The sequence below is a fragment of the Emiliania huxleyi genome, assembly GCF_000372725.1.
Source record: "Emiliania huxleyi CCMP1516 unplaced genomic scaffold EMIHUscaffold_9, whole genome shotgun sequence".
Classification (NCBI taxonomy): Eukaryota; Haptophyta; order Isochrysidales; family Noelaerhabdaceae; genus Emiliania; species Emiliania huxleyi.
In genome coordinates, this window is record NW_005195301.1 from 356,639 (window position 1) to 369,560 (window position 12,922).

Consider the following 12,922-nt stretch of genomic DNA (forward strand, 5'->3'; position numbering starts at 1 on the left):
GGCGCATGCAACGCGTCTGAATCCTCGCCTCGCCTCGCGCAAATGCGACCGTCCTCGCAGCCGACAGTCCACCGCCTGCTAACGAGAAGCACTGTGACGAATGCGGCACCGGCGACGCATGGCAGGCTGTGGAGAGAAAAGAGAAATCGCTCTGTCGTGGCTTGAGCGCTTGACCAACGCATCCATGCCGAAGGCGCACCCGCCGCCGCGAACGCCGCCGACTCCGCTCTCCACGCGTAATGGCGACGCGGAGAGTAGTCAGGGCTCCTTTCAGTCGCGGCTTCAGGCGGGGTCTGAGTCTCCAGCCACAACCGCCGCCGCCTCTCACACCTGCCGCAGTGCCACAACCGAGTGTGTGCCCAGCGAGACCTCGACCTTGCGGTTGACAACCTCTGGGGTGGAGGTGGAGCCGGAGGCGCAAGCTGCTGCGGGCGCGGAGAACGACAAACCAAACGGCGACGGCGGCGGAGATAGTGGCGGCGGCGACGGCAGCGCTCCAAGCCTGGGCTCGCGCGCCGAGTCGCTGCAGCGGTCGCTGGGCGCGCGGCTCGAGCGGCGGGCACACGAGCGGCAGTTGAAGCGGCACGTGCTCGCGCAGCGGCTCCGCCAATCGCGCTCGTGGCGCGGCCGAGGCACGATGGTGTCTCCACCGCTCTCGCTGCTATGAATAGGTACCGCGATGCGCGACTCGCGGCAGAGGCGGCCAAGGCGGAGGCGGAGGCGGAGGCGCACGTGCGGCGCGCGCGCGCTCGCAGGGAGCAGGCTGCGCAGCAGCGCGAGGCCAAGGCGGCGGACGAGCGGGCGGCGCAGCGGCGAGCGGCGGGCGAGGCGCGGACCGAGCTTGCACGCCTCCACGCCCGCCGCGCCCTCCTACGTCGCTTTGGCTGGAAGCCATGGCGTGCCCTGCTCAACGGAAAGCGCTTGCGCACGGCGGCAGCGCTGGCGCACCGCCGGGAGAGGCTGTGTGGCGCAGCCTTCGGGGGCTGGCTGCTGCTCGTGTCCCGAGCGGCTGCCGCTCGCGGCTGCAAGGAGGGGGTGCTTCGCATCTGCGCCTTGCGGCTTCGCTGCCGCCACACGCAGCGCCGGGGCCTGATTCGGATGCGGGAGATGGCGGCAGTGCACGCCGAGCGGGCGGCGGGCGCTCTCCGCGCCGTGCGTGCCGGCTGGCTGCGCCGGATCCTCGCCGGGTGGGCGCTAGTTGCGCGGGCGGCGCGGGACCAGCAGGCGGCAGAACTGCTACGGCGGGAGCTCGAGGTCGTCGAGGCGTTGAGGCGCTTGCACTTGCGCGTCGCCATCGCCGCGTGGGTAGCCAGGGGCGAGCGGCGCCGCTTGCGGCGTGCCGCCCGCGCGTACAAGCAGCAGCTCCTCTCTAGGGTGGATGCTTGGCTCGAAGGCATGGATGCCTCGGCCAATACACAGGGACGGCAAGGCTCGGGCCGCTTGCTTCCTCGCGTGCCTCCCCTCCCCTGAGGCTCGTGGCGCGCCGGACAACTCTTTCGCGGGACTCTTGCAGCTGCTTTGAACGCACCCGGTTCGCGCCTTGCACACCGATTGAGAATCACTTCGTGCAATCGTGGCAGAGGGGAGGAGAGAGGGAATGGCCAGGGAAGGCAGTCACCGGAGGCGGGTGGGTGTGCGCGGGGGGAGGGGAAGTGCCGACACGTGTCTTAGCGGGGTGAAAAAGAAGTGAGAGACGCAACGCCGTAAAATAATCCATATCTGTTATATCTCCAACGCGATGGAGGGTTCGAGCCGTAACACACACCCCGCACGCGTCGCAACCCTGCCGCAACGAGAGAGACCACGAGATCGACCGAGAAAACTTCGCCTCTCGAGTCTCGTGTTGCGGTAACCGGTATTGCGGAGATCAAGAATCTAACAAGAGTCAAGACACCGACGACCGACGACCGACACGACACGCACGTCGCGAATCCGAAAAGCGAAATCGGAAATCCGAAAAAAGAGCCGCGATCCAGAGGTCGAACGTCATGTCACTTGACACTTCCGCGACCCGTCCCCCATCGATGCACCCGGTGCACGCCGCGGTCTCGTCGGAGGTGTTGGGAGGGCCCACCTCCGAGTGTTGTATAACGTACACTGAGGCCTGAGGGCTTTCCCCAGCCAACACCCCCCGGCTATGGGCCTAGGCCGCTCGCTGATCTGTTTTTTTTCAACTCGTGTTGTACCCATTGACACAAAATGACGTGGGGAGAGAGTAGCCGAGACCATTCTACGCCTAAACGTACCGTAGTAGGATCCACTAACTGTATTGTGTGCTCGAGTTGCAAAGCGGGAGCAGCGCACGATGACGTGCCCATTCGTGTAGAGCCCAATGTCGTAGTGATTTCGCCGACGCAAGTGCCGGAGCAGCGTTTCGTTTGCTATGCGCTGCTCTACGGGCGCGTGTGGAGGGTGGTTTCCACAGCCCGCGCATGTGCGAGATGCGGACGCGTCTGCGTTGTATCCACGAGTATCGTGACAAAGACATGTCTCATGTGTTGTTCCAATGAGCAATGTCCGTACCCTGTGATGAGCCGTAGACGCGCGCGGGGCGTGTCCGACGCGGCGGTCGGCGTCGCGGTAAACTACCCATCCGCGCGGCGCCGGGATCTGGTGCGACCCTGGTCAGTGGTCACTTGGACACTTCCGCTCGTCGGCGTCGGCGCGTCGCACGCGAAGCACAAACGCCTCAGCGCTGCCGACGCGGCAATGATACACGAGTTGGACTCCGGGCAAGCCCGCCGCCGCCGCGAAGGCAAACGCATTCCCAATCCAACACATCGTCGCGGCCTAATGTTTTGCGAGGGGCGGTGGGCGAGGTGGGTCGGCCAGTGCCTCCGGGGGCAGCACGCGCTTCGCGCCGGGAACTCGCGAACGACACACTCCAGAATCCGGGCGCCGTCCTCATCGCCGCCAATATGCTTGCCCCAAGGAGGGTTGGAGACGATTACGTCGGGCGGGTCCTCTCGGTGCGGAAACGGCGCCAGAGCGTCGTGTTGCGCGACCTCCGCCGCCACGCCCAGGAAGTCGAGGTTTTCGCGCGCGCGGCATACGAAATCGTCGCGCAAGTCCGAGCCGCGGCATGCCAAGCCAAGCGCGGCCCCAGCCGCGAGCACCGTCCCGGACCCGCAGCAGGGGTCGAGCAGCCGCAGCGGCCGGCGAGCCACCACCTCCCCGCCGGCTGCGCGGTGGACGTTCGCAGCGATGCTCACTGCGGCTGAGGCGATGAGCGGCTCCAGGCTCGCAGAGAAGGCGAACGGCCGGTGCTCCCAGCAGCCAACCCAGGGGGGGAGGGAGAGGGGAGGGGGCGATGGGCGCCGCGCCACGCCGACGGCGCAGGCACGCTCGAGCGGCATCTCGCGGCAGAGGAAGAGCGCACGTTTGGTCTCGAGCAGCACAAACTTGTCGCACTCGGCCGCCAACGCTGCGACGTCGGCATCGTCTTCCGCGCGCGGAGCGGTGAAGCCCGCGCCGAGAATGGAGGAGAGGCCGATGGCAAGGGAGGGCGCGTTGGTCAGCTCTGTCCAAGGAGCAAGGTTGAGATCCCCGCCCGGATGGTGCGCCTCGTGGCGGAGAGACCAGCATGCGTGGCTGCGGGCGGGCGGCGCGGCGCGCACTCGTTCGAGCAGCGAGGATGGCGTCGCCGCGCAGTGGACCATTGAGAGGCGCAGCCTCACGCCGCCGAGGCGCGGGATGTGGTGCGCGAGCAGCGCGCCGGCGCTCGGCTCGTCGCCGGCTCCGCGGAGGACCCATAGCCCTCCTCCGAGCGGCGCGAGCAAACGCTCGGGCAGTGCCACCAGGCGGGCAGCGGCGCGGAGCTCCTCAGAGAAGAGTGCCGAGTTGCGCAGCGCCGACCGCAGCACGAGCAGGTGTCCGCCACTGGAGCATTCACGCAGCAGCGCGTCCTGCTCCAGGAGGTCCCGCTCTGCCCACGCCCCGGCCGATAGAGTGGCAGCTGCGGCCGAGGCCTTCGCGGCGCCCTTCGCCGCAGCCTTTTCGAGCCCCTTCCGGTGCCTCAGCTCGGCCTCGGCAGGGTCCACATACATAGGCGCGTGGTGTTGGATGGTGTGGATAGAGAAGGGTCTCTCGAGGTTCTCGAGCTGATATGCTTTGGCGGCTCCGGCCCTCGCGGCTCCAACGCGAATAGAAAAAGAAGCCCGGGGTTTTTTACTTTTTCTGTGTGGTGAAGGGTTGAAACACTAAGAAGAAAATCGACAATCCTAGCGAGGAGAATGACATATTCGACACCCTCGAAGACCATCTCGGCTACGGTTCCGACTCCGGCTTCGGCTGGTAGTCGACAAGCTGCCGAGCCCAAATCACTCTCTCTGCCACATTTCTTGAAGAAGAGTATACCTTCTACTGGGATGGCAGCTCGGCCGACAAGGTCGCAAGGCGCGCTACCTACCCGACGCTCGAGCACGACGACCACGACCCCGGCCCCCTCGCAGAGCGCATCAGGCGCGACAAGCGCGAGCGGTCCGACCGCTCCTCCGACGACTCCTCCTCCGACCGCGACTCATGCGGCACCGGCTCCACTAGCGAGGCGAATGACATATTCGACACCCTCGAAGACCATCTCGGCTACGGTTCCGACTCCGGCTCCGGCTGGTAGTCGACAAGCTGCCGAGCGCAAATCACTCTGTGTGACACATTTCTTGTTGGCTTCTAAAAATCTCTCTCTCATTTCTTGTTGGCTTCTAAAAATCTAATACAAGGGAATAAGGGAAAAAAGAAACAAAGAAAACAGACAGGCCAGACGAGGGACGATGGGGGGAGGACAGGGTCCCTACTCGAGGTCCCTACCTGCACGAGCAGGATTGGGAAGGACGATCAGGGACACAGGGGAACGGGAGTGGGGAGCGCATCGCGACACGGAGGGGGGCTGGGCAGCGTTCACCCACACGACAGGGATTTTAAGCGGGTGTTGGGCTTCTAAAAAAAATTCTTGTGAGGGCACCTGCTGAGGGCACCACCTGCGAGCACGCTGCATGGCGCAATCCACCGACTCCAGTGCCCCACTCTCACCACCCGTGGCACACCCGTCGGCGCCTTCCGCTTCCGCAATGCGGTCGTCGGAGAGTGGAGAGAGAGATTTTTGAAGGCTACGGGACCGGCCCCAGCTTCGGCTGAGGGCTGACAAGCTGAATGAAGAGAGAGAGAGAGACAAGCTGCCGAGCGCCCAGATCACGCACGAGTGAGAGTCGTGATTTCTTGTTGTCGGCCAGGCCTCCCAAATAGAGAGAGAGAGAGATTTTTAGCAATACCAAACAACTCTAACACTCACACGTAATTTGGGGCCTGGAGCCCTGTTCACGCGCGCGCGCGAGACGTGCAGACAGGGTTGCCAGGTGAGAGCGACTGGCGCGGTTCACGCCTCGCACAACAGAGAGAGAATAGAGAGAGATAAGAAAGAAATCACAGGTGGGACAACCTAGAGTGAAACCTGAGTGTTAGAGTTGTTTGGTATTGTTAAGGTATTGCTAAAAATCTCTCTCACACGTGGGCATCTCTAGGGATCAGGCGAAGCTGCCCCTGGTGCCTGGAGAGGTAGTCCCCTCGCCCCCTTCCGGAAGAAGTAGAGTGTCCCGAGACTCCCCGATACTAGTGGCGTAGTAGGATGAGAAATATGAATTCGAGTTGGCTCAGAACAAAAGAAACCGCGCGAGCCGGGCGCCCGGCCGCCGCGTTGTGAGGTTGTGAGGCGCCCGGGCGTGGCTTACTGCCCCCGCGATGAGGATGAGCGCGTTGGATTGGTGGCGCTTGCACCAGCCATCGAGCCCGCCGCCACCGCCGCCTCCGCCGGACTGCTGGGGACCGTGCGCAGGTGCGGGACCGTGCCCTGGCTTCTGTGGTGGGTCGTCCTGCTGCATGACAGGCTGGCAGGCGCTGGGATGCCCAGCTCAAGCCTGCACTGGCTACCACTGCTGCGTCTCGGGAGTGCCGTTTCCGCCCTCGCCACCGCCCTCGCCGCCGCCGCCGCCGCCGCTGCCGCCGCTGCCGCCGCCGCCGCCGCCGCTGCCGCCGCCTCCCTCGCCGCTGCCGCCGCCGCTGCCGCCGCCGCTGCCGCCGCCTCCCTCGCCGCTGCCGCCGCCACCGCCGCTGCCGCCGCCTCCCTCGCCACCACCGCCGTCCTCACCGCCGCCGCCACCCTCGCCGCCGCCGCCGCCCTCGCCGCCGCCGCCGCCACCGCCGCCGCCGAAGCCCCGTCCACCGCCGCTGCCGCCACCGCCGTCGTTGCCGCCCCTACCCCCGCCATCCCCGCCCCCACCGCCGATGCCGCCCCGGAACTGCTTCTGGGAGTGTGGCGGGCGGTCTGGGATCTGCCCCAGCTACTGCGGCGTCGGCCGCGCTTGCTGCCGATCGGGCTTCCTCGTCCCCGACCAAACCTCGTGGAGAGTGGCCCTCGGATGCCCGGCGCTCGTCTCGGGATGCGATGGCTACCACTGCTGCGTGTCAGGCGAGCCCTTTCCACCCTCCCCGCCGCCCTCGCCTCCACCGCCGCCACCCCCACCTCCGACCCCACCACCCTCGCCGTTGCCGTCGCTGCCACCGCCCTCGCCGCCGCCGCCGCCGCCGCCACCGCCGCCGCCGCCGCCGCCGCCGCTGCCGCAGCCACCCCCGTCTACGCCGCCGCCGCCGCCGCCCTCGCCGCCTCCGCCTCCGCCGCCGCCGCCGCCGCCGCCGCCGCTGTCGCCACCGCCCTCGCCGCCTCCGCCTCCACCTCCACCGCTGCCGCCGCCGGCGCCACCGCAGCCACTGCCGTCGCCGCCGCCGCCGCCGCCGTCGCCGCCCCCGACAACTCTGCGCCCTTCGAGGCCACCAGCCTCACTCAGGCCGCCAGCCGAGCTCGCAACGCTCGGCTTCTACTGCAATGACAACATGCAGGCGAGGGCGGACTCTCGAGTGCCCAGCAAAGGTCTGGCCCAGCCGCCGGTGCTGCGTGCCCGAAGAAGCCGCGTCGCCGCGCGTTGCTAGCAACGCTGGCGCCTCTGAAGTCGCGATGCTGCGGGCAGAAGGCCGCCCCCGCGCGACGCACAACTGGGCTGCCGCGGCGGCTGCTCAGGGCGCGGTGGCTTGCGTCGCCCTCGTGCTGGCCGCGGCAGCCTGGCGACGCCTCTCCCGCCTTCCGCGGGACCATATCACAGGCAAGCGCCCTCGAAGCCCTAGACGACCGAGAAGCGCGCTACTTTGAGGCCAAGTCACTTTTGGATGCCGATTTGTGATTTGTTGGTTTGTTTATTGTGGTTTGTGCTGCTCGCCTCCTTCTCTCCTATGCCACACCTGCGACCCGTGTCTGTGTGTGTGTTAGTGTTTTTTCTGCGCGCACATGCCCACTGGCATAGTGCACAGACCACGATCCATCTGGGTTTCGCCTCGGCCGAACGGCCCTCGCGCCCCCGTCCCCCGACCGCCGTCGAGCGCTTTCTTTTTCTGTGGGCAGTTCAAGAGTCTTTTTAATCTTTAACCCCCGTTTTTCCGTATCACGTATCAGTTGGTGTCACAGGTAGTGCTCCCGCACGCGCCGCACACGCTCTCCCGCGCTGCGCAGCTGCGCACGTGCACGCACTCGAATCACGATCTGCATGGCGGCGGTTCGTGGGACGCACCAATCCAAAAGTCCGCACACCCGCAGGGGGAAGGTGTGGTCACGCTACTATGCCTCGACCGCAACGTACCCGCTGCGATTGCTCGATCTCTCGAAGGCGCATCCGGTGCCGAGCGACCCGCTCCTCGTGCGTGGGGACGTGGTTCTCAAGGTGCTGCTCCTTCATCTCGGCAACGCCGCGCGCGCACGCCTCCCACAGCGCGGCGTACGGGTCCGGGAGCGCCGCCCACGCCTCTTGGCCGCACGCCATGTCGCCCTCGCTCAGGAGGCACGCGTCGAGGGCCGCCTTTGCCGCCTGTGGGGAGGGTTCCGAGAAGGTTCCGAACAGGCTGTCCATGCAGGGATCCTGAGGACTTGCCCAAGAGAGCGCAGGATCGCCGCCATGCTCTCAGGCCTCAGTTCGGCTCGATCTCGGCTCGATCTCGGCTGAATCTCGGCTCGATCTCGGCTAGATCTCGGCTAGATCCCGCCGCGTGGTCGAGCTCGCGCCCGATGCAGACGAGCTCCTGCCAGCGGGCAGACGATGTGGAGTGTAGCCGCGGGGGAGCACAAGTGGGCACGGAGACGGCGAAGGCGGTGGAGCGGACGGAAAGGGCGAGGGGAACGGGGAGGGGGCGGAGGCGACCGTCCGCCGGTCGCCGTGCGTCTCCGCCCAGACCGCCGCCAGGTCCGCCTCGAGACCTACTCGCAATCTCGTTCCCGTCTGAGACGGCGCCGCACCGCCCTACGCCCGTCTCGCCGCCCTCTTTCGACCCCCGCGAGGCCACGCGTTGCGCTCGACCGCAGCCCACCAGGGCGCACCCGGCTCCACCGTGAAGCGAGTGCCTAACGGACAGGCGCACCCCGTTCAGGGGAGGCCCTCCCCCCCTCGACGAGCGCAGCGAGCTGCGGGCTTGCCCGCGAGAGCCACATGTGCCTGCTGGCTGCACTGCGTCGCAAGCCAGGCGATGCCCTTGACGCGAAGGAGGGCTGCCAGCGCCCCGACGCCGCCGCCCTCTCCACCTCCGCCGCCGCCGCCCTCGCCGCCGCCCTCGCCGCCGCCGCCGCCCTCGCCGCCGCCCTCGCCGCCGCACCTGCCGCCGCCGCCGCCGCCCTCGCCGCCGCGCCTGCCGCCTCCGGCGGCGCAAAAGGCGTCGTGCAGCCGCTGCGGGTGGAAGGGCCGCCGCGCAGTGTAGACGAAGGAGGAGATGCCGAACTCGACCGTCTCGGGCGCGTGCTCTACAGCCCCGTGACGTGTACTACTCAGAGCGAGCAAGGGCTGCGTGTGCAGCGGAATGCACAGCCGAGTACGTGTCCTCTCGTGGAGCGCTAGTCGGGATGCTACACGGACCACTAGTCCGCATCTAGCCGCCCTGCCCTTCTCGCGCGCCTCGACCAGCCACTGCGTGTGCTGCTCGGCCTTGCGGAGGTCGAAGCGCCCCTTGGAGAGGAGGTCGGCGGGGTCGACCTATCCACGGCACGCGGTGTGAAGACGCGCCGTTCACAGCCCTGTCGCGTCAGCGAGCGGTCTCGAGGGAGCAACACACCTCGCCGTAGCGCGAGCGCAGCAGCTCCGCCGCCGGGTTGACCTTGCGCAGCAGCCGCTCCACGGCGCCCAGCTGCTGCTCGCTCACGAGGTCCGTCTTGTTGACGAGCAGCACCTACTCTCTCGCGTGATCTTCCCGTGATCTCCGGGGTGTCTCAGGCCGTCTCCCGGCCCCTCCGTCTTGAGCTGGCGAGCGGGGCACGTCTGCAAACTCGAGCTGGTCGACCATCAGGTTGGCCTATGGGACATGTCTCGGACATGTCGTGGACGTGTCCTGGACGTGCCCGCCGGCCGACCATCAGGTTCGCCACGCTGCGCAAGTCGCCCACGCCGGCCTGCGGGTGACAGGTGAGCGGCTGATAGGTGAGCGGCTGCGCCGACAAGCCTGTCCTCGAGGTGGGTCCGTGCAGTGAGGGTCCGTGCTAAGAGAGAGGGAGAGGGGACTGGCAGGGCTGGGTGTGGCGCCGCTCTCGCCACTGAGCATTCGGAGAGGCTTGCCGCCTCACGATCCTCTCGAGGCTCTACCCAGTTCTACTCGCCCAGCGACAAGTGAGCGGGTGACGGGCGAGCGGGTGACAAGTGAGAGGTGAGTGCGTGCGGTGTGTGTGTGTGTGTGTGCGTGTGTGTGCGTGTGTGTGTGTGCGTGTGTGTGTGTGTGTGTGTGTGTGTGTGTGTGTGTGTGTGTGTGTGTGTGTGTGTGTGTGTGTGTGTGTGTGTGTGTGTGTGTGTGTGTGATGTGTGTGTGTGATGTGTGTGTGTGTGTGTGTGTGTGTGTGTGTGTGTGTGTGTGTGTGTGTGTGTGTGTGTGTGTGTGTGTGTGAGGGGTTCGCAAGGCTCAAGCCCCCAGCTTTACTCGCCCGCCTGCCAGCCGCGGTCGACCAGCGCGTCGACAGCACGCAACTGGTCGAAGACGGAGGCGGCATCGACGACGGTGACCAGGTTGTGCAAGCTCGCGACGTCGCCCAAGCTGGCGCCCGTCGCCTCGTCCTTGAAGGCGAACGTCTCTGCGACGGGCAGCGGCTCCTATGTGAAAAGGGTCAGGATGTGTGAGCACCCCGTCTCGCGCAGTGGACTCGGAGCATCGCGCGAATACAAGGCGCTACGACCACGGCTGATCACAGCCGCAGCCGAATCCGTGTCCTCTCGACTGCCAACGGACTCCACGGGTCTGCACTCCGCATCTAGTTTAGCGGCTCCGAGATGCCCGACGACTCGACGAGGACCTGCGTGCGGGGGAGGGGAGGGGAGCTCATAACTCCTCCGCACACGGGATCGTGGGCAGGACGAGTGGGCCGAGGCGGGCTGGCGGAGCCTGTGGCGGCAGTGCCTCGCGAGGAAGGGAACGGCTTGAGAGGGGCGGGACCGATGCAAGTGCGAGGGGCGGGCAGGTGGGCGGCGAGATTCGCACGTGGTCGAAGCGATGCTCGGCCGCGAGCGACGAGAGCGAGGCCAGCAGGTCCTCGCGCAGCGTGCAGCAGATGCAGCCGTTGGAGAGCTCAACCATCTTCTCCTCCGCCTTGAGGACGCCTCCCTGCCGCAGCAGCGCCGCGTCGACGTTGACCGAGGCCATATCGTTGACCACCACCTGGATGAGATAGGTGCGAGATGTGCACTGCCATGAGCTTGGGGCTTGGGGCAAGGGCTAGAGCTCACCGCGATGCGAACGCCCGCCCGATTCTGCAGCAGGTGCTTCAGCAACGTCGTCTTGCCCGCGCCGAGGAAGCCGGATAGCACCGTCACCGGCAGCGGCGGCGCGGACCCGTGCTCGGACCGGGTACGCGGCAGCGGCGGTGGCAACAGCGGTGGCGTCAGCGGCGGCGGCTCGGGCGGCTCGAAAAGGCCCAGCAGCTCCAGCTGGTTGAGCAGCTCCGCGACCTGGCCTTGCTCGCCGCGGTACTTGCTCACCGCCCCACGCCCGTTCTCCACCACGTCCTGCAGCGCCGCCAGCGCGCCCGGGTGCTTCTGCGCAGAGTGCAGCGCCGCCAGCGCACCGGGATGGCCTCGGGCGGCCTTCAGCAGCGCCTCCATCCCCGACGTCAGACCGAGGATCTCCACCTCGGCGTGGGAGGCCAGCAGCCTCTGCTCTTCGGCGCGGCTGAGCGGCTCGAGCTTCTGGCACGGGTGCTCGACGAGGTGTCTGCTGCCGCTCCGCACCTGCAGCCAGTCGAGCGCGACCGGCGAGCCCAACTCGAGCGAGGCGACAACAGCCGCGATGCTCCCCTCCGCCTCCTCGGCAAACCGCGCCGTCTGCGCTGCGGCGCGGCCGACGGCGATCGACCACTCCTTCTGCGGCGGGTCTCCGTGGGTGAGCGAGAGCTGAGCGTAGCGGAGGTAGTGCTTGACGCCAAAGACGGCGGTGCCTCTCGTGAGCGAGACCAGGCTCGCGATCGTGCTGTGAGCGGAGAGCACCTCGTTGGCGCTGGCATCCTCCGGAGAATCGGCGGCCTCCATGTAGCGGAGGTACCTCGCGCTGGACGTGGCGTACAGCATATGTGTGTGTATGCAGAGCGCGGCAGAGCGGCACCGTGGCCTGGACGTGTATATGCTCTCCCTCCTGCAGCGCTGCAGGTGTGCTTAGCTTGTGCTGAGTGCAGCACGCCTGGAAGAGAAATGCAAAAGTCGGCCGTCGTGCGCGTGTCTGGTGTTTATTAGCTCCGAGTAGAGGGGGCGCTCCGCTGCTAGGGGAAACCTGGAGCGCGGACTAACCCTCGGGGACCCGTGTTTACTTTAAGGCGGCCCTTGCCCTGCGAACGCGCACCCCCGGGGCTAGGGCTCTCTAGCCCGTAACCCGATGCCAATCATCCGGCCCGCTGGGTGCGCTTCTTAGCGCCCCGGCCCTGATTCGCGATGCGGTTAGCGAGGTACTTCCATCCAGCCTGCTGTGGGAACAGCTGACGCAGTCTCGCCGAGGCTTCTCGGGTTTTAGGTTTGTTGTTGGCAAAACAAGACACAGAGCTCACACAGAATCACGCCTCTCTGGTTGACTCGGCCAGACAAAACCCCGAGAGGCGTGGGAGTACCTCAAAAGTTCACGCCCGCCAGCCGAAGGGACGGAGAGCGTCCGCCTTGGCGACCCCAGATGATACTCTCCCTGGCAGCCTGCCAGCCCCGCCTCGGGTCGGCTCCCATCGCACCTCGCGCGAAAGCTGCAGTGTGCAGTGTGGCAGAGCCCGCGCCGCAGTCGGCGCTAGTCAGCGGCAGTGCAGACCACACCAACGCTCGTGCTGCGCTCGTCACAGCGATAACGGCCCATCGCCCGCGCGCGGCGGCAGCGGCGAGGGGCAGGGCGGCCAGCCTCGCCGGAAACGCGAGCAGCACGATCCTGGCTGCGGGCGGTGCGGCTTGCCTTGCAGCGGCCTACCCGCCGGCGCGTCGAGCGCGCGAGGCAGCGCTGGCTTACGGAACGGCGCGACTCGCGCTGGCCTTTGCGAGGCGCGACCCCGACCCGAGGCGCCTCGTCCGCATCGACGAGGCGGCCGTCCACGCAGCCTCCGCCGTGCGCGAGGGCTGGGGTGCGGCGCGGCTCACGGCACTCGGGGCGGCGATGGCGGCGGTCAGCGGCGGCACGGTGGTGGAGCTCACCGCGGCCGCCGCCCACCGCCGGCTCGGCCGCAATGGCGCGGCGCCACCGCCCGTCGCTCGGCATGGTCGGAGAGGAGCAGCCGCGATGGAAAGAGAAGGCGTAGGCAGCACGGGCGAGCAGCCGGCAGCGACAGGACGAGCAGCCACCTCCGCAGACCACCTCTCCTCCCCCGAGGATGCCTCCGCGACCTCGCACGCCGCCCGAC

The 12,922-nt window shown here is 67.3% G+C and overlaps 3 protein-coding genes across 3 annotated transcripts; 1 reads left to right on the forward strand and 2 right to left on the reverse strand.

Annotated features, from left to right (window-relative positions):
- Nucleotides 1-118: 118 nt before the first annotated feature.
- Nucleotides 119-1,470, forward strand: EMIHUDRAFT_198956 (hypothetical protein; the record flags this gene model as incomplete). The annotated part of the gene is made up of 3 exons (XM_005757679.1): nt 119-403; nt 530-640; nt 892-1,470. The coding sequence occupies 3 exons, from the start codon at nt 119-121 to the stop codon at nt 1,468-1,470; spliced, it is 975 nt and encodes a 324-aa protein (XP_005757736.1).
- A 965-nt stretch (nt 1,471-2,435) lies between these two features.
- Nucleotides 2,436-3,215, reverse strand: EMIHUDRAFT_448607 (hypothetical protein). Its single transcript, XM_005757680.1, has 2 exons — nt 2,862-3,215; nt 2,436-2,790 (listed from the first exon to the last, which is right to left on the reverse strand). The coding sequence occupies exons 1-2, from the start codon at nt 2,906-2,908 to the stop codon at nt 2,586-2,588; spliced, it is 252 nt and encodes an 83-aa protein (XP_005757737.1). The 5' UTR covers nt 2,909-3,215; the 3' UTR covers nt 2,436-2,585.
- A 5,532-nt stretch (nt 3,216-8,747) lies between these two features.
- Nucleotides 8,748-10,880, reverse strand: EMIHUDRAFT_41835 (hypothetical protein; the record flags this gene model as incomplete). The annotated part of the gene is made up of 8 exons (XM_005757681.1): nt 8,748-8,825; nt 8,943-9,056; nt 9,136-9,249; nt 9,337-9,372; nt 9,481-9,505; nt 9,988-10,157; nt 10,498-10,719; nt 10,788-10,880. Coding segments are annotated over 8 exons (852 nt in total), but the record flags the coding sequence as incomplete, so codon positions are not given.
- Nucleotides 10,881-12,922: the final 2,042 nt, after the last annotated feature.